Below are 23,803 nucleotides of genomic sequence, written 5' to 3' on the forward strand. Positions count from 1 at the left end.
CAAACTATCGCCGTTCTCGACTTTCGTCAATATCCGTGATACGCGAAAGATTATTATACACGGAAATTTAAAACGCAATGAGGTTCGCAAAACGAAAGCTTGACAGAAAGGATTACAGCTGAGTCAAATGAATAGTTATCTCAGGAGAAATATTACCTTGCTAATCGACATTCAATTTCCCTCCCTTCCTGCGAAATAATCAGATACGAAATATCTCGAGTTACTTGCTTCAAGGGGAATTAAATAGAATCCTAGGTTCAATGTCTTCAATATAATTTCAGATATATTTCTCATATTTCACTTTAGCGCAATTAAATCCACCGATCGATATCACGTTGCTCCGATAGAATAACTACTCCGTAAGACATGCTCAGCTTTCACGGCAGATATTATATCGCACATCAGATATCACAGGCACAGAAACTATCAGAGATATTAAATTACCTATAATTTCAATTTAGTCGACGTAAACCAAAACGTCATTTTCGATTCGAATAATCTTTTCCAGCACTTTTAAAACAAGCGGACAATAATATTTTTCGCTCTCGCGTATAAGTAACCGCGATAACATTTTCCATTTCCAAGATTATTTGGATGAAACTGACCTAGTTGATGAGAAGATGGCCGATCTTATAAAGCCGGAGCTAAGAGCGAATATGTTTTTCAAGGGCTTCGAGTAGGGACCGAGTATTGAAACAGGTGGCGACCGGCTTGCCTTGAACGTCGGACGAAAAATTGCACCTGTTCTCCCGCGTTTCGTGATATTTTTATTCCTGCCGAAATCACGAACGGGATGAATTCGGCCGTGAGAGTTACTTTCGAGAAACGCCCGACATAATAATTTTGCCTTATCATGCGTCCCTACACCTGCGGCTTTTTTAAGCGCGGCTTTTCGAGCGCGTTAAGAGCAAATGAATATTACATCGCGCCGCTAATTGCGCATTGTTACAATTATAAATTATAAGAGTGCAATAATAATTACGAGATTGCGATAAGCAGTGGCAATTATGATTCCATTATGTAGAAAAATCTACCGCGAGGAGCAAAAGAAGTTGGTATCCACATCGACGAGCTCGTATGCTTTTTATTAAAACTATACGCTTCTAATTACCATGATATCGCATATCTTACCTAACGAGAGCTTTTCTTCGCAAAGCTCCGAAGATAATCTTCTTGCTCGCCGAGAAGCGCGTATCCGCCAGATAAGAGAATCTTGTACATATACCGTTGGATTAAATCGCCTCTCTCAGAAGCAATAAATCTTGTTATTGTAGCAGCCTGAAAGATGTGACTTTCGCGCGCACATGTCTCGGCCCTCGGATCAAGAGTCAAACTGGCCGAGTGTGTCATAATTCGATAAAAATACAAAGCTGTATTGACAGTTATCATTCGTTCTCCTCTTTTTAAACACTTATAAATAAACGGCCGAACTAAAACATCAGTTGATGTTTAATGTGATGCGCAACACAACTGACGGCGATATTTTTCTGCTTATTCAAGAGAAAAAGTGTACACGTCAATTCCGAGGGAGCTCTCCAATATTGCGGATATTTTGTTCGAAACTGTTCTCCGAAAGTATATACGCCAAGTTAAAATACACTTCCGAAATTCGGATGATTCGTGCCCGAAGTTACGACCATTGTGTGCACTGCAGCCGGATATTTTCTCTCGGCGTTAACCGCGAGCCAATCCGCAATTAATATCTATAGCCGAACGACGTCCATTGTTTAGACAAGAGTAATGCTCATCGCAATGGCCAGGTAAGGAAGTCTAGTTTCACCGATCCAGACAATGGCGCAGCGTGGGACCGCGACAGTACGAACTGTATAATATTATCGTAAAACACCCGTTACCGGTGTACCGCCGACGTTCATTAAATCACGAAGGTATCGATCGCGATGCACGGCCGCGTACCGGCATTATCGCTCTCGTTCTATTTGTATTTGTTTCGTCGCCGAAGTTACTCGCTGTACGACTCGCGCGTTTCCACGGCTCGTTGCAGATCACGCATTTTAACGATGATAATGCTTCGCGTCGTTTTATGGACGTCGTAGCTCGTACATTTATATCATTGATGTTTCCGAGCGCGGCTCCGTACATCTCCGAAATTAAACATCGTCGGGTATGATGTCGCTCATTATACAGGCTGTATCAGACTTACCGTATCACCCGTATATCGGGATGACAATTTTGCAGCCTCGACATTTTGGCATTAGGATTTTTGTCTCCAAATGATCTCAGGAATCTGCAATTAATGGATGATACGGTAAATCTGGTACATCCTGCATAGTTGATCAATCTTTGAGAACTATTATGTCTGACAAAAGGATCCGCGATTAATACATTGCCCAGCGGAGTTTTGTGTGTCTTATCAAGTACGCCACAATTATATATAAGCATATAATGATAAAATACTGTATAAGTATAGTTAAATATGACTGTGTTCTCATGAGCATTGTATTGAATAATGCACTTTTTATTTTACATTGTTATTGAGCTATTTGTATAACAAAAACAATGATTTACTTTACTTCGCCAGTAAATAATTGAATAATTAACGCTGGTAGCTTTTTATCGACCCAACTGGCCATTTATTGATTAATAACCTGACGTTTTGATCGTGGATTTTGGTTCTTATCGAGTGTGTAATATAGTAGACGGTGAGTCTTATAATTAATCTGATATTGTGTCCAAACTACGTCATAAGTCTGAATTAACGTCGTGATATTAATCAATAAATGTGGCTATTTGTATAAGTAAAAATTTTACATTAGATGGTGTTTATTTTCTACAAACGTTTAAAAAAAAATTTTATTGTCACGAAGATCATAAAGATCACCAATGTGTTAATTATATCTATACAATTACTTCGCAGTCTTAATTCAATATTTATTATCATAAAACCGACATAAAACTATCACAAGCGAAAAGAAATACGCTTGCAATCGTATAATACCACGAGCGCGTGTGAAGTAATTCGTGACTTTGAAATAAATATCATTCGGTTAGATTTGCCTTCGCGGATTCGAGCAAATCGTTCGCACGAGGTCGTGACCATTAATTGTTCGAAAAGCAGGTAATGACTCGGCGGTCTTCCGTGCTCATTGGTAGGTGCCCCGATTGTATGCAAATCGCGACTGCATTAATATGCCAGCGTTAGAAATCGGCGGACGCCGAATTCCTCGAGGCTTTACGGATCTTACGTAAGCGAGAACGGCCCCGCTTTTGAGAGCAGCGCAACGGTTGGTCGCTTCTCCGTCCTCGTCGCCGTTGTTGCCCCGGTGGTTTTCGTTCGTTCTTAACGATAACGGTCGAACAAAGAGCCGAGGCACCGGACGTAACAGGCACTAGGGTTCAACAACGCCGAGCGCCCGAAGCTAGTATCGATAAGTGGTACAGCGCGGGCGGTACGGCCGGAGAACGGTTTGGGAGGCTATACGCGAGGGTCTCTCTTTATAGCGGCTGATTGCAAAAGAGGAAGGGTGCCCTCGCGCAGGAAAAAGGCGAAAGATAGAGACGGGAGCTCCGTATGTAGGCGGAAAAATAGCGTGGCTCTCGAGGCTTGTTACTCGAGGAAGATCGCAAATAGTATCGTTCACGTGTGCGCCGATGGCTCGAGGCTCTTATTTCTCTTATATATGTTTCATATAGATTCGAGAGTAATCGAGAGTACAGAGTGAAACAATTAAAAGCCATTACAAGCACGACAATTAGCTGGATATCTCGTATTTTGAACGACAGACGAGAGATTAAAAAAAACATATAATAAAAAACGTGTATAATAGGAGTGCTTGATGTTGACTTATTATTCCTATAATACGAGCCTCTCTCGTTGAAATACGCAGGTTAATAGCCCCATTAAGAGTACCTTGAAGAGAAGACACGATTCGTTTATTTTGCACTTTAATATCAAGTAAAATTGTTAGAAACTGGCGTTTCTGGCGATATCGGCGCAATATCTCAGGGACCGCCCTGCTGCTCGATAAATTGCAACCGGCACGCGAAAGGGAAGAAAGAAGAAACCACGAAATATTCCTCGAATTTATCGCGAGCACTTATTGACCGCGGGTTCCCCCATATTTTCTCTCTCAGCGCCGTTCTTACATAATTCACGCGTTACCCTAGTACACGTTTAAAGAGCGTTTAAGAATACTTCATGCAATAGTCGGGCTGCTGACACGCCGAGAGCGCGCGGGTTAATGTATTCCACGGGCAATCATTGGCGGTGCCTTGTTATATGTAAATCACCGTTCTCCCCCAGCGAGAGATGGATCGCTCGGATCAATCTGCATCGAGCTTTCGAAGGCGGATTTTGGATGCATACTTTTATAGCGATTTCTCAATGTATATTTCCTCAAATGCTCAACGCGATACTTATAATGGGTAAATTAAACGTTCGAGATACTTTTATAAAATACTGCGAACTTCCCAAATTAGACCTGGGCTGCGAAGAGATTAGCAAAAACGAAGACGCAGCACAAAACTTTTCGAGCGATCGCGAGAGCAGCGATCTGACTCAGGACTATATAGTTCCGCGGCGCTTCTGTCTTATAAGACACGCGCGGTGTAACAGCCAGTTTGCGATCCGAAGAGCTCATATACGTGATGCTTAATACATTAGGAATGACGCTTTCGCGCGCGATAGGATAATATACGCGATAGTATCGCGCCTCTCGTAAAAGCGGGACGAAGGGAGGAAGCAGGGGAGAAACTGCTATACGTAGTCGGAGCGGAGCGGCGGAAGTTACCGTGAGCTACCTGACACCCGCCTCAGAGTTTGCGGCAAACTAATTTCGTAAACCTCCCGATAACCGGCGCATTTAATCGATGCCGCCCGCGAAATGAACCTGTCGCTTGGATTTTACGGCGTGACACTTAAATCCGAGGAGACGGGATAAGAGTCGTCCTTCGTCTGCCGTCTTAGGTGAGATTTCGATGTCCATTGCGATGCTTAACGCGATTAGAACGCAAACGTTTACCAAAAAAAAATTATTTAGACGAACTTTCGGACAAGGAACTCTATCTATTTACAATCGATCACAAATAACTTCTTTACTCACAAATAAATGTCGATTTTTATTCGAAAAAGTATTTGACATAGATTAAAATATTTAAAACGTGCGGATTATATCGCACCCCTAGAAGAATACTCTGTCACAACTCAAAAATTCATAATTTTTAAGAGAGAAAAAAACAATTTTGATTCAATTTTTGAATTGTGAGATAACTAACGCAATTACAATTACGAGATATTTTGTATAATAAAACTTGTTTCCTGAAAAGAGGTCTGCTGTGATTCACTTGTCAATTCACTTATGACACTATTCATCCAGGAAACCGCAGCATAACCGGTTTAAAAGACTAACGACACTTCTGCCCCATGCAGCGGATTTTTTCATATAGACTTGTGACACTATTATAGCGCGTAGGTAACATTTTAGACATACTTTTTGTGGGCTTAACTCAAAATCGAAACTTTTTTAGTTGTAACAATTATCTTCTAGGGATGCGATAGCTAGAATGTTTAATCTCAAACTCTTCTCAAGCTTGGATTACATTTATGAGTAAAGGCCATCGCACACAAAAATGCATATAGGCTGCATAAGCATAGCATAAGACCGCTGGACGAATGAGCATCTTACGTAAATTAATATGGCGACTTTATGCTGGATGCCCTTTGGTTTAGCGGTCTTATGCTACGCTTATGCTAAGCTATGCATTTTGTATGCGATGGCCTTAATACGCAATTTTTTCCAACTGACATACGAAATACTTTTAATGTGCCAACATGCCAATGTTTTTAATTATTGAACTGTGAGAAACAGAACTCAGATCGTGTCTGAAGGCAAATATTGAGTTTCTCACTTGAATCGATTATAAACGTGACGAACATGTCAGAAATATTGACTCTGTTGAACCGTATCTATCTGTTGAACCATATCGTGTATTAAAACAGGTTTCAGCCGAGTTCTTCAACGGAAACAAGACTATATATAAATACGGGTCTTAGATAAATAGTAGAAAACACGATTTCTCTTGTCAAGATGCGGAGTGCAAAAGTCATTGGTATGCGCGTATCTGTAGTTATAATACGCAAATTACGCTGGGCAATCGGGCTGCGTTTGACCGTGACGGAAACAAGCCGTAAGCGTCGTGTCGGTTCTCAGACGAATATAAGATCGGCGCGTGCAACTAATTCTGCAATTGACGCTTTCTTCCATCTGGTTTATAACTGGTGGCATGTTTATCATCACATTGAAAATTTACTCACACTTCCGTTATCGGAGTTGTTATTGTTATTAACATATTAGAAAATGATAAACGGTGCTGACTGTACGCACACACGACATAAAAATGCCGTAAATTTTTCACGTTGATGCACAACGCTATCTATTAAAAAAACTTGCGTAAATAAGATTAGACTTTATAACTTATTCATGGTAAGATAATCCCCTCTCTCGCGTAAGTCGCACGGTTTATATAGAAGGAGCAATATCTAGACGGGATGTTGCAACTTTTCAGATTAGTATACGCTGATCGTCTCTCAGCAACAAGAAGAACATTTTTCTGAAAATAATTAACTTGGAAACGCAAGTGCTGTGTGTGTGTAGAAGTCGAAATACCATACGCACGCAAAGATGGATTTTAAACCACGTTTGTTACTTCTGCTTGTTATCGTTAGCATATTAACGTATGAGATCATAGCTGATCAACCGTCAGGTAAGCAGTCTTCTTTGTACGCATTGAAAGTAGCTTTTTTTATTACATTGGCTATAATTATAACTCGAATTTTGTTAAAATGTGTATCCCGCATAGATGTAAGTTTATTTAAATGCAAAAAATTGAAGTTACTAAATCCAACTTCGTATGTACATGCATCACGATGAGAACATTAACAAAACGCTTTCGGTGTACATAATTTAATGCAACTTCACATTTGTTTTACAGTTTGCCTGTTGCCCATAGAAAGGGGTACTTGTAAAGCATATATAACGAGATACGCGTACAATGCAGCTTCAGGACAATGCGAACGATTCATATATACTGGCTGTGATGCAAACGCAAACAATTTCAAAAGTATGGACAAGTGCGAGGAGACATGTATAAATATATAATGATGGATAAAAATGGTGAACGGGAGATTTTATGAAGATCTAATAAAGAATTTATTATACGCTTTATTTTTATGGTAATAAAGTTACAGTAATTTTTACATAATATAATTAAATGTACGGTGAATACAAATAAGATAAGTGATGGTTATAATTTGTCACTTCTTCCCCTCTTCCTCTCTTTCTCTTTTCTTCTCCTTTTCTTTGCCTGTGATATTAAGAATGTAAAGTGTGAAGAATATATAAATGTTTAACGATTTCAAAAATATCATGACTTTTGATTGCACTGCGGTTTTACTATATTATTATTACACAAATTTGTTGTGTAAATATACCGTGACTTTTGCATACTTCGTTCTGTGTCTAAATTATGTAAAATATTCTGTGTGAAACTTTGTTTCATTATTAATATAAATTAATATGTATATATTTAAAATGTATAAAATTTAAAATAGAGAAAGTAATCCCGAATCGGAAGCGAATATTAAATATTAAATATCACGATATTTCATTTCGACGCCGCGAAATCACGTTGTCACACAATCGATGGCCGTCATTACTTCTTTTGATAGAAAGGTATTAGGTTCCATCAGTGTACGCTTGATCGCTTCCGGCCCTTTCAATTTACAGCGGCAAAAGCGATCACTTTGTGATCTGCATAACTTAGAATAACTTCCTGCACGAACGAGATAGATAGATACTGTAAAGGAAGTTGCTCTAAGTTATGTAGTAGGGACAACTTGCTACATATATCGGTTAGCAATTTTATCACGAAGAAAACATCCAGCGTAATGTATGAGGAATAATGAAGAATATATAACAAAAAAGTTACACATTAATTTGTAGAATAAGCTAATCCATCATATTTTGCATCATAACGCAAGACTATAAATTATTCGTAATAAAATTGTAATATATACATATACATAGTCCATTGTTCATAATAAAATTGTAATTTGTACACGCAATGTAGATTTATAAGTCTAAAATATTGTTCTCGTTTTATCTAGAGTACAGCAAAACATTTTGCATATGATCGTTAGGTAATCTGCGTTAAAAGCAAGATGATAAAAACTGTGTAATTAAATTTTTTATTAGTAAAATTTAGACTTCCTCAACTTTGCGATTTTTCCTGTAAGAAAAAAATTGTGTACGTAGCGCGAATTGATATTGAATACGCATAAAAGAAATATAAATAAAAATAATAACACGTACAACATTCTGTCGTGCAAAACATATCAATATAATAAAATTACGCAGTACGATCGAATTATTTGCAAATGTTATATCATCAAGTACTAAAATAATATCTTAATAACACGTTTTATATTTATTTTAGGCGATTTCAATAAAAAATCATCTTTTTACTTTCTTTCCCTCTTCCGTATGATAAAGTAAATATTTTTTCCAATATCCTAACAAAGAAAGTGTATAATTGAAAAAAATAGATATAACTTTTTTTTCCAAAATATGTCATGACGTCTTAAAGTGATCTAAGAAATGTCTTAAAATATCGAAGACGTTTTATATGGAATTATCTCCTAATATCTCCTTCTCGGAATTGTAATTTGCAAATTTTTCGATAATTTTTTGATATTGTCACATTCATTTATTATAGATTCAATTATAGAAAGACATCTAGCTGTAATATGTTGACGTTTTTGAGAGACATTATCTTTAAATGTCTTTAGATTAAGATGTCTTTAAAATGTCTTATTTAGGATGTTGCTTTTAAAACATATGTAATTTCGATGATGTTTCTTAAACGTAAATTTGACAATTCATACTTTGCGTCAAAATATCTCCGCTCGTAGGACACGTAGACAGAAAATAAAAAACATTTATTAAATAATTCAAACCCAAGCTATCGATTGAGTCTACTCAAAACTTGACCGGTTCAGCCGTTATTAAGATAATCTAACAATAAGGATTTCTCAACTAGTCGGCTCGTGTATAGAGTATAGATTACACGGTTTGCCTCGCCATTGCGCCTACACTACTGTGATGCGAGACACTATTGTGTCTCTTGATCAAGAAATTAGAGTTTTAATTTAATAAAGTAATATGAGGACCCTCGAGTTTTAATTTATATAGTAATATATACATATATAAATAAAAAGAAAGAGCTAATTGCCTGAGTCGATTAATAATTATGCAAATTACGATTTCCAGAAGGAAATATCAGAAGAAATATAAATCGGCAAGGAGGTTTGCACTATTTCAAATTCTGAGTTTTCCAAGAATTTAGAGAGACGTGTTATTTCTCCCCAAAAATTTCTACAATTTCAAGTTTGAGTTTAAATTCTTAAAAATCGACAAGGTATCATCGACTTTATTATTTCTTTTATTTACATTTAACAAAACATGATTATATTGTATATAGTCATGATGATATTGTATATAATCATGTTTTGTTAAATGTAATATGTTAAATACAATCTATGGTATAATAAGGTAGGTACTCAGGCATATCTACTCTCAAAGCCCACTTTTTCTTGTTACTCGTTCATTTAAGTATCGAGATTTTCCACCAATCTACATTTTAAAAAATCCAAATGTCTAATGATTATATATACGATTACATATAGAGTATTATATAATCCAATCACAATTTTACTAAAAAAAAAAAAAAAAAAAAAAACAGTGCATAGTTATTTTGCTAATTATTTTTTAATTATTTTTCAGATTATTTTTTTTTATATGCGAACAAAGATTATACAAAAGAAAGAAAACTTATGGACATATTTATATATGTATTCTAATTATTATATGAAACATTTTTTTCCAAGTTTACACATGCATTTTAAATTTTATCAACATTTTATTATAGCAATAGCATTATTATTATTATTATACAAAAAAATTAATCGTGTGATATCGAAGATATAATATATTTTCTTTGTTTTACCTTGCAATTGCAGTTCTTTTCCGTTACCATCAGTGCCCGCTTTCTGGCTTGCAGTTTCACGCGTAATGCAATATCCACCGAGAGGGCGTTACCGCACGGACGATGCCTCTTCGAACCTTCGGAGCTTCGGAGTTTCGGAGTCGCACATGCACGCTGCCGCGCGCGCCGCCGCGCCGTGGCCCCCGAGACACCTAGCTCGTCGCCCTCGTCGGTGATATCGGCGACCGAAGCGCCCAATATCTCGTGCTGTCGCGCGTATGTACACCGGAGCTCCGCGAGCTGAGGAAGTCGTTTAAAACCGTTCATGATTTGACACAGCAGGATCGTGGGGTCCGAAGGTGCAGCCTCGATTAAATCTGTTTCGCGCTCAGACATTGCTGACCTGGGAATATCATATTGCAAGGTACGGACTGCCGCGCGGTGCCGCCCCCGTGTAGTACCTCCGTAGACGACGTTCTCGGCTCGCTCTTTCGGTGGCCACATAACCCCTCTCGATTCCCTGGCCAGTAAACTTTTGGTTGGGCCAGAAACAACGAATTCTCCTGCCGTCCCGCGTCGTTCTCCCACGGTGCATCCGCTCGCGCGTCCACCCGCGTCCCCGCGCTGGGCCCGCGTTTCACCCTCCACGCGACGTCCACTGTGATGAACTGTTGTTGTTTACCCGCGATCCATAACCTGCCTCTGCCTGCAACTGAGTGACTGAGGGGGGTCCAGTGCCTAGCTGTGCCTCTCTGTGAAACGTAGCCCCTCGTACGATGCAGACGACGCTCGAGGTTTCTCTTGGTCACTAAAACGTTTGCAGGCGTACGCGTAAGCGCTTGGTTCTCACCGATCATTCCCAAATTTTCCAGTGATATGAAGAAGGAAAGGCCGTGACGGAAGGGAATTCGAAGACAAGAGTAGCCCCGGTGAATGCAGGAACATGCCTTCAGCTACCGGTATGTAAGACATACGTAAGGTATACATATTTCACTCCTATTTGCAATGTAAAGAAATGTAGTAACAATAATTCTACGTATATATGATACATTTGTGATGACGCAACATATATAGATTAAGAGTTGTGTATACTGACGCTGGATCAGGAGCATTGAAAGTGAAATCTACATATATGTATCCAGGTGATAGATAAAGGACATACACACGCATTACAGGAATATGGGAGCAAAGTAAATAAAGGGCAAGTTCCAAGTGGACAAAAGTATAGGTGCAATAAAGGAGATAGAAGTCACTGCGATAATGTGTTAGTACACATGAAACTATTGAGAGACATGCATTCGTATTCAGTCAGTGCCAGAGAAGATGTGCCTTTTAGCAAAATTTGTGAAGAATGCATATAACTGTTGAAAGCTGTGCTTCAAAAGATCAATTTAGCGTTTTAACAATTGACGGTTATATAATTGATTAAGAATCATGTAACTATGTTAATAAAGATGTCGTTTTTTGGAGATATGCATTTATAATTCTGCATAGATTGTACGAATATTTAATTCTTTATGTAAACTTTTTAAGAGACCTGTTTAAAAAAGTATCTCACTTTCATGTTCCTGGTACTCAAATTGTGATAACAATCTGGAAAGCTAGTTGTATACAGTGAACAGTCTATATATACTTTGTCGAATATTAAGCTGATATCTTATAAGCTAATCAAGAAATTATACAAAAGCGCTGCATATCTTTATATTTGTCATGCATAATTTATGCTATACATATCTACTTGTTTAATGATATTACATGATTGTGCGAATAATTTTTTAGGTGGGACCAACCAAATAGGGCAGCAGAAGGGAGGGGGGACTATGCCCAGTAATGAAGAATGTGGAATCAGAGATGTATGGGGACACAATCTAGAAGAGGAGTTTCGTACAATTCGTCAAGTCGTGCAACAATATCAGTACATTGCGATGGATACAGAATTTCCGGGTGTTGTAGCTAGGCCTATTGGTAAGAATGCATATTTTTGTAGAAATTTCATAAGATTTTTGCAATATGTCGTTTCCAGCAACACATACAAATTGCAAATTTTTTATTTGAAACAGGAGAATTCAGAACTAATGCCGACTATCAATACCAGCTCTTACGTTGCAATGTAGATCTTCTGCGAATAATTCAACTTGGTCTCACATTCCTTGACGAGTCGGGGAATACGCCAGGCGGTAGCTATACAACATGGCAATTTAATTTTAAATTCAACTTACAGTAAGTTTGTGTTTTACTAACATTAACAGTTAATCTAATCCTTAGTTTTTAAGATAATTACATTAATATTTTTTTATCTTTTTTTAATAACTCAGGTAATAAGATATGTACATTTTGTTGTTGCTAGTGAAGACATGTATGCACAGGATAGTATAGATATGCTACAAAATAGTGGTATACAGTTCAAGAAACATGAAGAGGAGGGCATCGATCCTTTAGAGTTTGCCGAGCTGTTAATGACATCGGGAATTGTTCTTGTTGATGACATAAAATGGCTGTCCTTTCATTCTGGCTACGATTTTGGTTACTTATTGAAACTCCTGACGGATCAAAAGTTACCACAGGAGGAAAGTGAATTTTTCGAGCTTCTTAGGATATACTTTCCGACGATATATGATGTAAAAGTAAGTTTTTTTTTCCAAGTAAAACTAATTAAAAATATAAAGACATAAAATACGTCTCATTTTTATACAGTACTTAATGAAATCGTGCAAGAATCTGAAAGGTGGTTTACAAGAGGTGGCAGAACAGCTAGAAATTCAGAGAGTAGGTCCTCAGCATCAAGCCGGCTCCGATTCCCTTCTTACTGGGATGGTCTTTTTTAAGATGCGAGAAGTAAGTAATTTAATTTAACAAGATGTAATTTATCAAGTAATTAATTATGAAAATATTGATATGTATTACATTTGTATGCAGAATTCTCTAATTTGCTTTTATTATTCCAGATGTTTTTTGAAGATAATATTGATGATGCAAAGTACTGTGGACACCTATATGGTTTGGGAACGTCATTTGTCATGAATGGATCTGGCGGATATATGGACAGTAATGGAGATAATGCCTCGACGTCGTAATATTAAAGAAAGAATCAACCGTAACAGAGAGATTATTTCATTACAAATAAAATGTTATAAAAAAGTCTTTTCACTTAATGATGAAGTGTATGGTTCATATCCGCAATATTATATTGACATCATTGCTGTAGGTTTCCACACGAAAGGCAATTTAGACGTGTCTCTTTAAGATCTCTCTTCCTTACTTTTAATTTTTTTGAATTCTTTCTGTGACTTTTTGTAGGTTTCTTCTGTGATACGTACCATCAATCGAAAAGATTTACAACATTGAACACACATACAAAAGTGTAATATAATTCTTTTTGTAAACATTTGGACAATATTGATATAAGATACCGTCGCAGTACAAAAATTCCATAATTTCCCCTACTTTTAAGATCCTTGCAGTATACATATCTAACTACTCGAATGATGCATAAAGAAAACGAGAAAGTTGCTTAAAATACCCAACCAAACCAATAATTTACAGCTAAATGTATCAATAATGTTTGGTACGTTTGACATTTACAAGAATATTTCACGATAGACGATTTTTTTTATTTATCACAGGTATGAAGCAGGTATATCTAATTATTGTATTATACGATTAATAATATAATGAAAAGATATGTTTTCTCTCTCTCTCTCTCTCTCTCTCGCTCTCTTGAATATTATAAAAAAAATTCGTCCGTTGAATGTGAACTCATCGAACATTATTGATGCACCCTGTACATGCCACACTATGCAGACGTATCTATTACTGTTGATATGTATATTTATTCTATGATGCATTTGTAGCGTGGTACATTTTAAACGAGAAGAATTCGTATATACATTTTAAAAGGCTGCAATGCAGGGAAGTAGACTGTTTTTTTAGGTTGTCCGCGTTTTTAGATTAATAAACCATATAAAATGTCGATATAAGAGCATCATACACTTTTTATTATGCATATAACGGATACCGCAAATGATGCGTTCTTGTAAAGAAAAAAGTATTAGTAATATGACTTTAAAGATGAAGTAGCCTTCATATAATATTTGCTATATATACTACACGTGTTTTATTGTAAAACCTGTCGTCCGCAAGAATGCAAAAAAAAAAAGAAATAAGATTTTGGTACATTTTCGAACTAATCGTACTAAAAAATAATAACTGCTTTGTAAATATGACAGTTGCAAAGGTCAAATAAATAATTTGCCTCTAAAACGAGAATTTTAATGTATTTGCGACAGCGAGTCGTAAACAGCTCGATCGTGTTCAATCTATCGACGAAATACATTTTTTCATTATCGGAAACGCCCTTCTACATAAGTAGAACGTATGAGTCCTTACTTTCCCGTTCGTTCTACGCACCCACCTGTAGTAAAGAGATAAATGTTATCATACTAGAGCCGATGATATCAGTACAGTCGTTATCGCGACCTGTTACCTGGATTCGAGTTCAGTCTCGTCGTGCGTATTAAAGTAATTAGTTGGTGTATCACTGCTTCACGAAAATGCGATCTCGAGCGTCGTGGAAGAAGCTCGATTGCATTTTCGCATTACCGAAATGGATCCTCCTTCTCGCCTGTCTCATTGCATTAACACCACGTGGCATTAACGCGCAAAATAAAAACGAGACGTTCGAAAGTGCATTCGGATTGAATTTACCCGAATCGATCGAGAACGAAAGTACGGAGGAGAACTCCAGTTTGCCGCCGCAAACGAAGGAGGCTCCTCTCGAGCTTGAAGATCTCGCCGTGGAGGAGAAAGATTTAACTTCCGTTGAGAAGAAAGACGACGTGGAAAGTCCGGTGCAAGTTTTGCCGGAGGTTGAAAATGCTTTCGCAGCAAAAGGCGAGACCGGGGCGGATTCGTTCTCCGTTCAAAAAGCTTCCGGTAGAACGGGGCAAGAAAAGTCTGGAAAATATGTAAGATACGGTAAGTAATCTGTTATCAGTGGGCGTGACCGCTATTTCACAACGAGTAATATTGAGCAACGAAGTAGTTACGGAATCTATTTTCCATCAATTTTCCTTCTGAAACGACTGCATTTTCTCTGAAATACCCTTTTCTCCAAAACCGTATTCTCAAACGACAATTTAAGATAATTTGATCCGACGTGAGTCGTATTCTCGCGTATTTTTTTTACCTTACGATAGAAGACAAATCCCTATCGCTGCTTATCACACGGTGTGTTTATCAGTTACTCACTTTAACATGAATCGGGGATGATTCATTGGATGAGACGAGCCATTTTGATACATCATCAACTCATGTGGAATTAATGATTGACTTTAATCGAACGCATCAATTACCTACGGTTTTGCATTTATTCTTAACATTGCAATTATAAAGAATTTTTATTTGTTGCATATACATACGATTAAATATATTCTTATTTGAATATAGAACATTTAATTGTGCAATAAAAATTGTTCAATGTTATGTAATAAGTTTATTTTAATCATTTTTTAATGGCATTGATTTGATCAATTTCTTTTTTTGATACATACTTACAGATTCGAATTTACCCGACGCCTACAGGTTCGCACCTCGTCCGGATGACGATCAACCTTTTTATAAACTTGATGATAACAGGTTGAAATTGATTCGATCGGAGTTTATGTATTGGTACTTCGATAAGGGTGGCAACGATGAAAAGGGCGATTACCAATCGGCTCTGCAGGCGACAAATCTGCAGATCCATAAAAATCTAAATTTTCAATTGCCCTTCTTCGGTTTTAGATTCAACTACACAAGAGTACGGTCGCTTTTATAATTATCAGTATGATTTTTGATAGTATATGAGTACTTGTTTTATAGATGACAGTATAAATACTTAATATCTGCATATGTTAATTTTAAAATCTTAATTTATTAATCGAATTTCCCGAACGTGGGTATCCGAATGTTTCATTATTTGGAAGAGTCTTATACGATAAATAAAAATTTGTTTGCTGCCGAATATAGCTAAATGAGATGTTGCGTAACGTTTCAGTTAACTGTTAATGGGTACTTGGAGTTTAGCGATCCGCCGGAGCATCTTACGTACCCTCTTGTCTTTCCCATTAAAGACTGGCCTAAAAAGAATGATCCTAGCTTCATTGGCATTTTTTTCAGTAAATGTCGCATAGGATTGATAAGAGAAAATGATATCGATCGCAGGAAACCGGGGGTGTACTTCAGGTATACGCATATATAATTAAGAAATTAGCACTCCGTTCCGGACCGTTTTGTCCAATCTTGTACGTGGATTTCTGAAGGTCGAAGAGATTTACAAAAAATAACTATGCTCTTCAGGCTCGAGAGGGATTTGCAAGGGAGAACCGATCAGTTCGGCGTGGAGATGCGAGAGCGTGTCATGTGGGACATCCGCGAGGGTGTTGTCGGCGCCGATTCGTTCATCCCCAAACACGCTCTTATTGCAACCTGGAAGAATATGTCTTTCACAGGTGGTATCGACCAGTCTCTTCACAGAACCAACACGTTCCAGCTGGTCTTGGCCACCGACGAGGTCTTCACTTACGCTATTTTCAATTATCTCAATATTCAATGGACGAGTCATACCGAAGCGGGCGGTGATACGACACAAGGCGAGAATGGAGTCCCTGCATATGTAAGCAATCACGGAATAAGTTTCATATTACATTGAGTTATTTAGTTTAATTTTAAAAATTGCACCTTGCTATAAAAAGTCCATCTGGTAAGACGTAAATTTACTCGCGAACTCATTTTTAGGTGGGATTTAACGCTGGAAACGGTACTCAGAGTTACGAGTATAAGCCTTATTCTCAAGCGACCACGATCCGCGACTTAACGAGTAGGGGATGGGCGAACGGTTTCCCGGGACGGCACATTTTCAGGATAGACGAAAAAATAATGCTGGGCACTTGCAATAAGGACATAGGTAAGAGATCGACGTTTTTAACAATTATTGGCCAAAGAATGACGATTTTTACCGCGGGATGTGATGCACAGCTGGAGCTCATCTGCCGCTGGTTTTCGCACCGGAGTCTGGGAACATGTTGGGTGGCACCGTTGTCAACATCACCGGGCCGTGTTTCAACGAGAGTCAGAAGATCAAGTGCCGTTTTGAGAACGAGGTAGTGATGGGCACGGTGATAGACAGAAATCGCGCGATTTGCGTACAGCCGTTTTTGAAGTACGAAGGCTACATACGGTTCTACGTCGCCATCGACAGTGGCACTTACGATTGGAAAGGAAAATATTTCGTCGGTAAGATCTCTCTTCGCGATCGCTTTTATTCAATATTGAACGTATTTCTTCGATTATATTAATAATTAATTATATACATATTATTATATTTTAACATTATATATTAATATGATAACGAAATCGAAATTTTTTTCTGTTATTCGCAATAAAATTGCATGACACTTCCGCTCTCGTAGAAACTCCCGCAACGGCGACAGAGAGGATTTTCTTCACCGATAAAGAGGCCGTTCACTTGAAGGACCCCGCGGAAATAAAAATCACATGGAACGCGTACAATTTAACTACCAATTTGGGAGCGGGGATACATATATCGTTATGGGGATACAGGGAAACCAAGACAAGACCCGAGTTTGAACACATAACAGTTCTGGATGTTCGTACGAGACAATCCGAAATGGTAAAAAGATGGAATAGCAGTCAATTAATTTATTATATACATTTCAGAGCTCGTATACCAATGTTGGTAATTACGTCATCAAACCAGCCAAATACCGAGACGCGTATAATCCGTATCACTTGGACATGGTGTTTGGTTTTATTCAGATCAACTTGACCGAACCGCACTTGTATTCCGGACTGTCAATAACGCCGTAGGTTTCGCAGGATAAAATAATTTTAATTTACGATAATTCGTTTGAGATTCAACGATTTTTATATAATCTTTTGCAGGAGCCTGTGGAGCAGGCCGATTCCACTGGGTTGGTACTTTGGCCCACAATGGGAACGGCAATATGGGTCGAAATGGCCTCAGAAAGTCTGCGACAAATGGATTATGCATGATCGGTATCTCAAAAACTTTGCGGCTGAAGTAGCGCTTTGTCCTTGCATCCTGGATCACGCTTTGTACGACAAAGGTCGCTTCCTTCCGGATCACAATTGCGACAAGGATTCGAATATAGACTGCTATTATAATCAGTATGCGTCTCACTGCGTGAGGACAGGTGCGCCCAAGTAAGTAATCTTACGCTTTGGAAGGACAGTTTATCTATTTCTAACACACTTATATGATAACTGATAAAGTTATTAACTTCTCGGACGGGCCATTTACTTGTAATTTATTGTAGAATATGGATTATTGCCTTAATGCCTAACGGCAGCTTAATGGCTAAAGTAAAGTAATCCTTTAACATTGTACGCTATTTCAGCATGGACGGTTCGGAGCAACAATGTTGTTACGATAAAAACGGTTATCTGATGCTGACTTATGACCAGCAATGGGGATCGCGACCGCACCGATCTCACAATTTGGGCTTCTTCCCGTGGAATGAGGCTAACAAAGTTCCGACTCTCTCGCATTGGTGGCACGACGTGGTGCCTATGTATGCATGTTGTCTCTGGCAGGAAGAACAGGCTGTCGGTTGCGAGACGTTCCGATTCGAAAGAAGACCGTCACAGGATTGCATAGCCTATCAATCGCCGGGGGTGGCGACAGTATTCGGCGATCCTCACTTTGTGACGTTTGACGGTGTGGAGTACACCTTCAACGGCAAAGGCGAATTCGTTCTATTACGAGTAAACGATATCAGAGATAAACTCGATATACAAGGTAGATTCGAGCAATTGCCGAACAACATTTACGGTCAAGTGATGGCGACGCATCTCACCTCGATATCAGGTGAGCTTCTACTGTTCTGTTATATGAATATTTTCTAACAGAACAACTAATTTCGCTCTTCATTTGCACTCTTAAGGTTTTCATTTAATATCAATATTGTTATTATATTGACAATTATTATTTTACAGTGAGAGGTAATAATTCGGCTACCATCGAGGTTCGTTTGAGACCTAAAGACGCACAATGGCGATATCGGCTCGATGTCTTCGCGGATGGTCAAAGAATATACTTTGATAGGCAATCCTTAAAATTCCAACATTTCGCCGGGGTCGTCGTTTACACTCCTACATATATTTTGAATCAGAGCGAGGTCATTATTATGCTCGACACTGGTGCTGGAGTAGAAGTCGTAGAGAACGAGGGGTTCCTATCCGCTCGAACGTATCTACCATGGTCATATGTGGTAAGAAAAGAATGTTTCTTTTTATTACATTACAAGGAAACCAATATAATACAAATACGCAAAATTTAAATAAAATATAGAAATACGCAGTAAATATTCTAAATTTATATTTATTAAATGCGAGAAATGTTAGAAAATATTACTCTTTTATTCTAGAATAAAACTAGAGGATTGTTTGGCATTTGGAATTTTGACCGCATAGATGATCTGACAAATCCACACGGATATCAAGTCCCAATTACTAGCGTGAATCATTCAGAGACCATTCACAGAGATTTCGCGATACATTGGATGTTGGAAGACAAGGAGACCCAAATGTTAGGAGCGGGTTTATTCCACAGGGAGTTCGGTAGAACGGCGAGCTATTATGCTAATCGCACGTTCGAGCCAGAATTTCGAAAATATCCGATGGAGATACTCCCAGTGAATAGGACGCATGACATAAACCGCGCGATTGATCTGTGCGGCGAATCGTATCAGTGTCAGTATGATTACACTATGACGTTGAATCGAGATTTAGCGCACTTTACCCGAAATTATTACGATACCTACACGCAAATCCGAGCGTTGAATAGTAAAGAAAGTAAGTTTGATAATTATTATAATTTAAAAACTTAATAATCTAAAAATCTAAACACATTGAAAAACTTAGTTTTCTAGCCGTATGTTATATATACATATATGTATATATATATTATACATATACATATATATATATATGTTCACAATATATGCGTGTGTGTGTGTATTTTAATTTTCAAGTTGTATCCTGCGGTATACTGGAAACGCCACGGTTTGGTCGCAAGAGCAACTTTCTATTTATCCCGGGCACAAAAGTCAGCTTCGAATGCAATCAGGATTTCATATTGATCGGCGATCAACGTCGAGTATGCACGCCAGAGGGACAATGGAACACCCCGGAATACGGATACACGGAATGCCTTCGTAAGTACGCCATTATTTATCAGTTTCTCATTGCAATCTCACTGTATCCGCTTAACGAACTTAAACGAGGTAGGAGAATAAGGAATGCAATAAGGTATAATGCGTAGAGAGAATATTTAACGGTAGCACATTTGCCAGATCAATTAACTCGAGGCGTGACTCAAATTCCGAGAATCAATTTGTTTTAAAAGTTAAATCGAGTCTGATCTTATACAGTCGAGTAATTAATCAACAAGAATACATTTTCGCCGTAGCGAGTTCATAGAACTGCTAACAAATTTAACGTATTAAATTTGACACGATTTTCGTATCTCGAATCTCATTTTTTCTCCCTTCATCTCTCTCTGATATTTCTCAATGCGATATCTTTTCCTCTTTCCTTCGGGATTTTCAAATCAATATGTTTCTCGTGCTACGATTGATACGTTTGTTATAATATAAATATAGGTCACATCGAGTACGTTCAGCGTACAGCGTGGACCGTAATGGGCATTATTTGCGCCGTGTTAATACCCGTGGTGGCCTGCATCGTCGGCGGCTTTATTTATGTAAGAAGGAACCACTCGCGGGAGAGTTCGATGAAATCTTGGCGTTATTCCGAGCGCGATTCTGGTATCGACAATGAATCCACGTTGAGGCAGAACGCGCCGTTAAAGTCGTATGACGATAGGGCCATTACTCCAATTAGCGACACTAGCACAATTGAAACTAATAGCGGCACTAGGAAGCGCCGTAGTTATGACAAAGTGTACCGCACCCACGAACCCTTACCCAACAGACCGAATATTGATTTCGAGGATAAAGAATGGGATCTGAAGGATCCCATTTCGCCCGCGGGGTCGGACTCGGGCACGGATTCGATTAGAAAAACAGGCAGCCCTACGAAAGAGAGCGACGTTTAGATTATGATATTCATCTCTTAATATAGTACATAACAGTTGTAGTAGAAACAATATATTTTGATATATTCTGCTCAGATGAAACTGCTTTATTTGCACGCGTCATTTGAGTCAGTATGTATGTGTATATGTGACCATGACAATGTACCTTGATTCCAATTTCAAATAATATACATTTTGCACACATATAAAATTTATCTGTCGCAATATATATATCTATATATCGAGCATAAAATTAATTTAACGCGCGATTGATCAAAATCAAGTTTGATCAAAGTTTAGCATAAAAACAGCTGCTGCTGATCATTTCTTTTTATAGAAGATTTAGATGATATTCCGAACATAACTCCATTATCATTTCCGTATACGTTCAGTGCCGTTTTGGTGTTTTGTAGATAATAGATATATTATATATATATATATATATATATATACTGTTCTTGCTGTGGAATAGAAATAGTTACACTAGTTACAGTATTAATTACATTCAGAGTGCACATATTATTTCACTTATATGTATGTACATAATGACAACCTCTCAATTAACATAATAAATCAAACATTATGTGGCTCTAAGCAACGGTTAAATGCAATAGCAACTCTATTTAACTGTATAATCGGTTTATATAATTGCAACGCTAGTGCTTAATCACATATACTTGTGTTCACGTATTGTAAGAGTCTTAATAAAATTTTATACATCATTAAACGAGGTGACAGGAAATTTCTATTCCACATGCATGTACAGAATGTTTGAGATAACAAAATAGAACGATTGACATCATTACGATGTAGCATTAGAACAGCATTAGAATGGAATGGAAATTTCCACCAGAGTTGTAAATTTTTCCTATCACTATCTCCCCATCTCTCCTTATCTCATTTAAATATTTTATTTATATATTATTATGAGAAATCCATTTCATAATAATAATGCTATTTTTATTATTAGCGGGATTAAAATTGGTTATAATTATAGAAAAAATTATGAGCTAGTTTGATGAGATAAATTTCGTGAAAGATTTTATGGTAAATTGATTTGGGTAATTTTAGATATACTATTTTTTGACAATAGAAAATCCAATAGATTATTTAAATTAGGCCTATATGAGAAGAAACTGGTCGCATTGCTTTAATATTTTTGTGTCCCGCCGAAAAATAAAATATCTCTTTATTATACTATCAGCTAATTATCTACAGAAAATAATAAAAATTTACGCGGAATATCCTGATTATAGACTATGTCAGAAAAACAATATGTTATTCTGAAGAGACCGCCTTATATGGGTCGATCACTGTGAAATTCCGATTAGCGAATCCGTGCTCAATTGATGGCACGTGAATAGTTGTTTCCATTCGGATTCGATTTTCTGATTATTATTCGATTACTTATTGTTTTTACGTTCTTGTAGTATATAATGTACGACGTATTTCGTTATGCACACCGCAGGTCAGCAGGAATATAGCTCCCGTCAAGCGGGAATTACCACCGGCATAGTGCTCGCTTGCCTGATCCCCATTCTGTTGATAGTCATTTGCGTCGGGTATCGAGCCCTCAAGAGCCGCAAGGAACACCGGGAACACGAGGAGATCTTAGAGAGGTATCGAACGCACTTCACCGCTAATTCCGAGGTGGTATCTCGTGCACAATCGCGACTAAAACCGACTACGATCGCTGTATTTCAGAACGCGGCAAGCGGATCTGCAACGATTGCGGAAAATCAACGAGGACGAGGAGTCCATCCCCTACAGTCCGAGCAAGGCCACGGAGATTAATTAGAGGAAATTTTATACATCAAATTTCTTTTAGGAACGTAGAACTTTTGTACGCTATTCATGTATCATTTCGCATTATTTACTTGTAATCCACTAATTGCCCCCACCCACCGGGGACATTGTGTCATACCTAAATTTATTTAAGTACACTAGATCTAAGGCGGCGATGTAAGATTTCGTGGCTTTATTCTTTTTCTTCGTTTTTTTTTTTTTTTAATAAACCTACTATAATGAGCCTGCGCGACGACAAGAGAAGACAACTCTCTTTTTTCTAAGTTAATCACATTTTTATGCGCTATAATCAACCTTCAAAAAGATACGAAAATAAATTAGAATAAAATATACATATATGCTGTTTATTCATATGTATGTAGGCAAGATTTACAGATTTATTCGTGAAGGGAAATAGAATCACAAGGTATAATAAAAACGTTAAGCAAAACTTTAGAAATGCATTTTTCATACTCAAATAGAATTTATTATATTAACACCAGTCCAAAAAAGCTTAGTTTCTGAGATATCAGAGTTTATTGTCAATTTATCGACAGTTGCCCATAACATTTGGTATTATTGGTGGGTTTTTTATTAAGACCTTTTTCAGGCTCTCAGGGCAGACATATAGAACTTACTGAAAAATCTATTAATTGAATACTTGAATACTAACACTCCGGCTTGTGAGATGATTCGCAACATATTAGGGATATTCATTAATTGTGTTCGGGAGTTACTAAGGCGGCGCACAGAGGCTTACCTCAGGACTGAAGGTCGACATTTAATTTCAGAAAAGATATTTAATTTTTCAATCATATTTCCTCCTTCTATTTCGCGCAAATTTCTGATTTTTAAATTTATAAAATGTGAAATAATTATTATTCACCTAAACATTCTTCTTAC

General features: G+C 37.6%; 3 protein-coding genes across 6 annotated transcripts; all 3 read left to right on the plus strand.

Annotated features, from left to right (window-relative positions):
* Window positions 1-6,509: 6,509 nt before the first annotated feature.
* On the plus strand, window positions 6,510-7,266 carry LOC112459688 (kunitz-type serine protease inhibitor 2-like). Its single transcript, XM_025023937.1, has 2 exons — window positions 6,510-6,720; window positions 6,949-7,266. The coding sequence occupies exons 1-2, from the start codon at window positions 6,639-6,641 to the stop codon at window positions 7,113-7,115; spliced, it is 249 nt and encodes an 82-aa protein (XP_024879705.1). The 5' UTR covers window positions 6,510-6,638; the 3' UTR covers window positions 7,116-7,266.
* A 3,004-nt stretch (window positions 7,267-10,270) lies between these two features.
* On the plus strand, window positions 10,271-13,384 carry LOC112459701 (CCR4-NOT transcription complex subunit 7). 3 transcript variants are annotated; one of them, XM_025023962.1, is made up of 7 exons: window positions 10,271-10,423; window positions 10,872-10,958; window positions 11,779-11,964; window positions 12,060-12,219; window positions 12,347-12,623; window positions 12,694-12,834; window positions 12,945-13,384. In XM_025023962.1, the coding sequence occupies exons 2-7, from the start codon at window positions 10,943-10,945 to the stop codon at window positions 13,071-13,073; spliced, it is 909 nt and encodes a 302-aa protein (XP_024879730.1). In that variant the 5' UTR covers window positions 10,271-10,423; window positions 10,872-10,942; the 3' UTR covers window positions 13,074-13,384. The 3 variants fall into 3 exon arrangements, with proteins under 3 accessions (XP_024879730.1, XP_024879729.1, XP_024879731.1); XM_025023961.1 differs by lacking the exon at window positions 10,271-10,423 and adding an exon at window positions 10,702-10,793; XM_025023963.1 differs by lacking the exon at window positions 10,271-10,423 and adding an exon at window positions 11,142-11,263 and having other exon boundaries at window positions 10,861-10,958.
* A 1,088-nt stretch (window positions 13,385-14,472) lies between these two features.
* Window positions 14,473-23,253, plus strand: LOC112459699 (protein mesh). Of its 2 annotated transcripts, XM_025023956.1 has the most exons (15): window positions 14,475-14,973; window positions 15,555-15,796; window positions 16,034-16,221; window positions 16,336-16,651; window positions 16,774-16,942; window positions 17,014-17,271; window positions 17,448-17,644; window positions 17,716-17,861; window positions 17,941-18,222; window positions 18,417-18,886; window positions 19,015-19,289; window positions 19,446-19,872; window positions 20,052-20,234; window positions 22,584-22,734; window positions 22,820-23,253. In XM_025023956.1, exons 1-15 carry the CDS (start codon window positions 14,550-14,552, stop codon window positions 22,911-22,913), a joined length of 3,822 nt encoding a protein of 1,273 aa, XP_024879724.1. In that variant the 5' UTR covers window positions 14,475-14,549; the 3' UTR covers window positions 22,914-23,253. The 2 variants fall into 2 exon arrangements, with proteins under 2 accessions (XP_024879723.1, XP_024879724.1); XM_025023955.1 differs by lacking the exons at window positions 22,584-22,734; window positions 22,820-23,253 and adding an exon at window positions 20,682-21,845 and having other exon boundaries at window positions 14,473-14,973.
* The last annotated feature ends 550 nt before the right edge of the window (window positions 23,254-23,803 follow it).

Source organism: Temnothorax curvispinosus, unplaced genomic scaffold (assembly GCF_003070985.1).
Source record: "Temnothorax curvispinosus isolate PA1 unplaced genomic scaffold, ASM307098v1 QBEX01010053.1, whole genome shotgun sequence".
NCBI lineage: Eukaryota > Metazoa > Arthropoda > Insecta > Hymenoptera > Formicidae > Temnothorax > Temnothorax curvispinosus.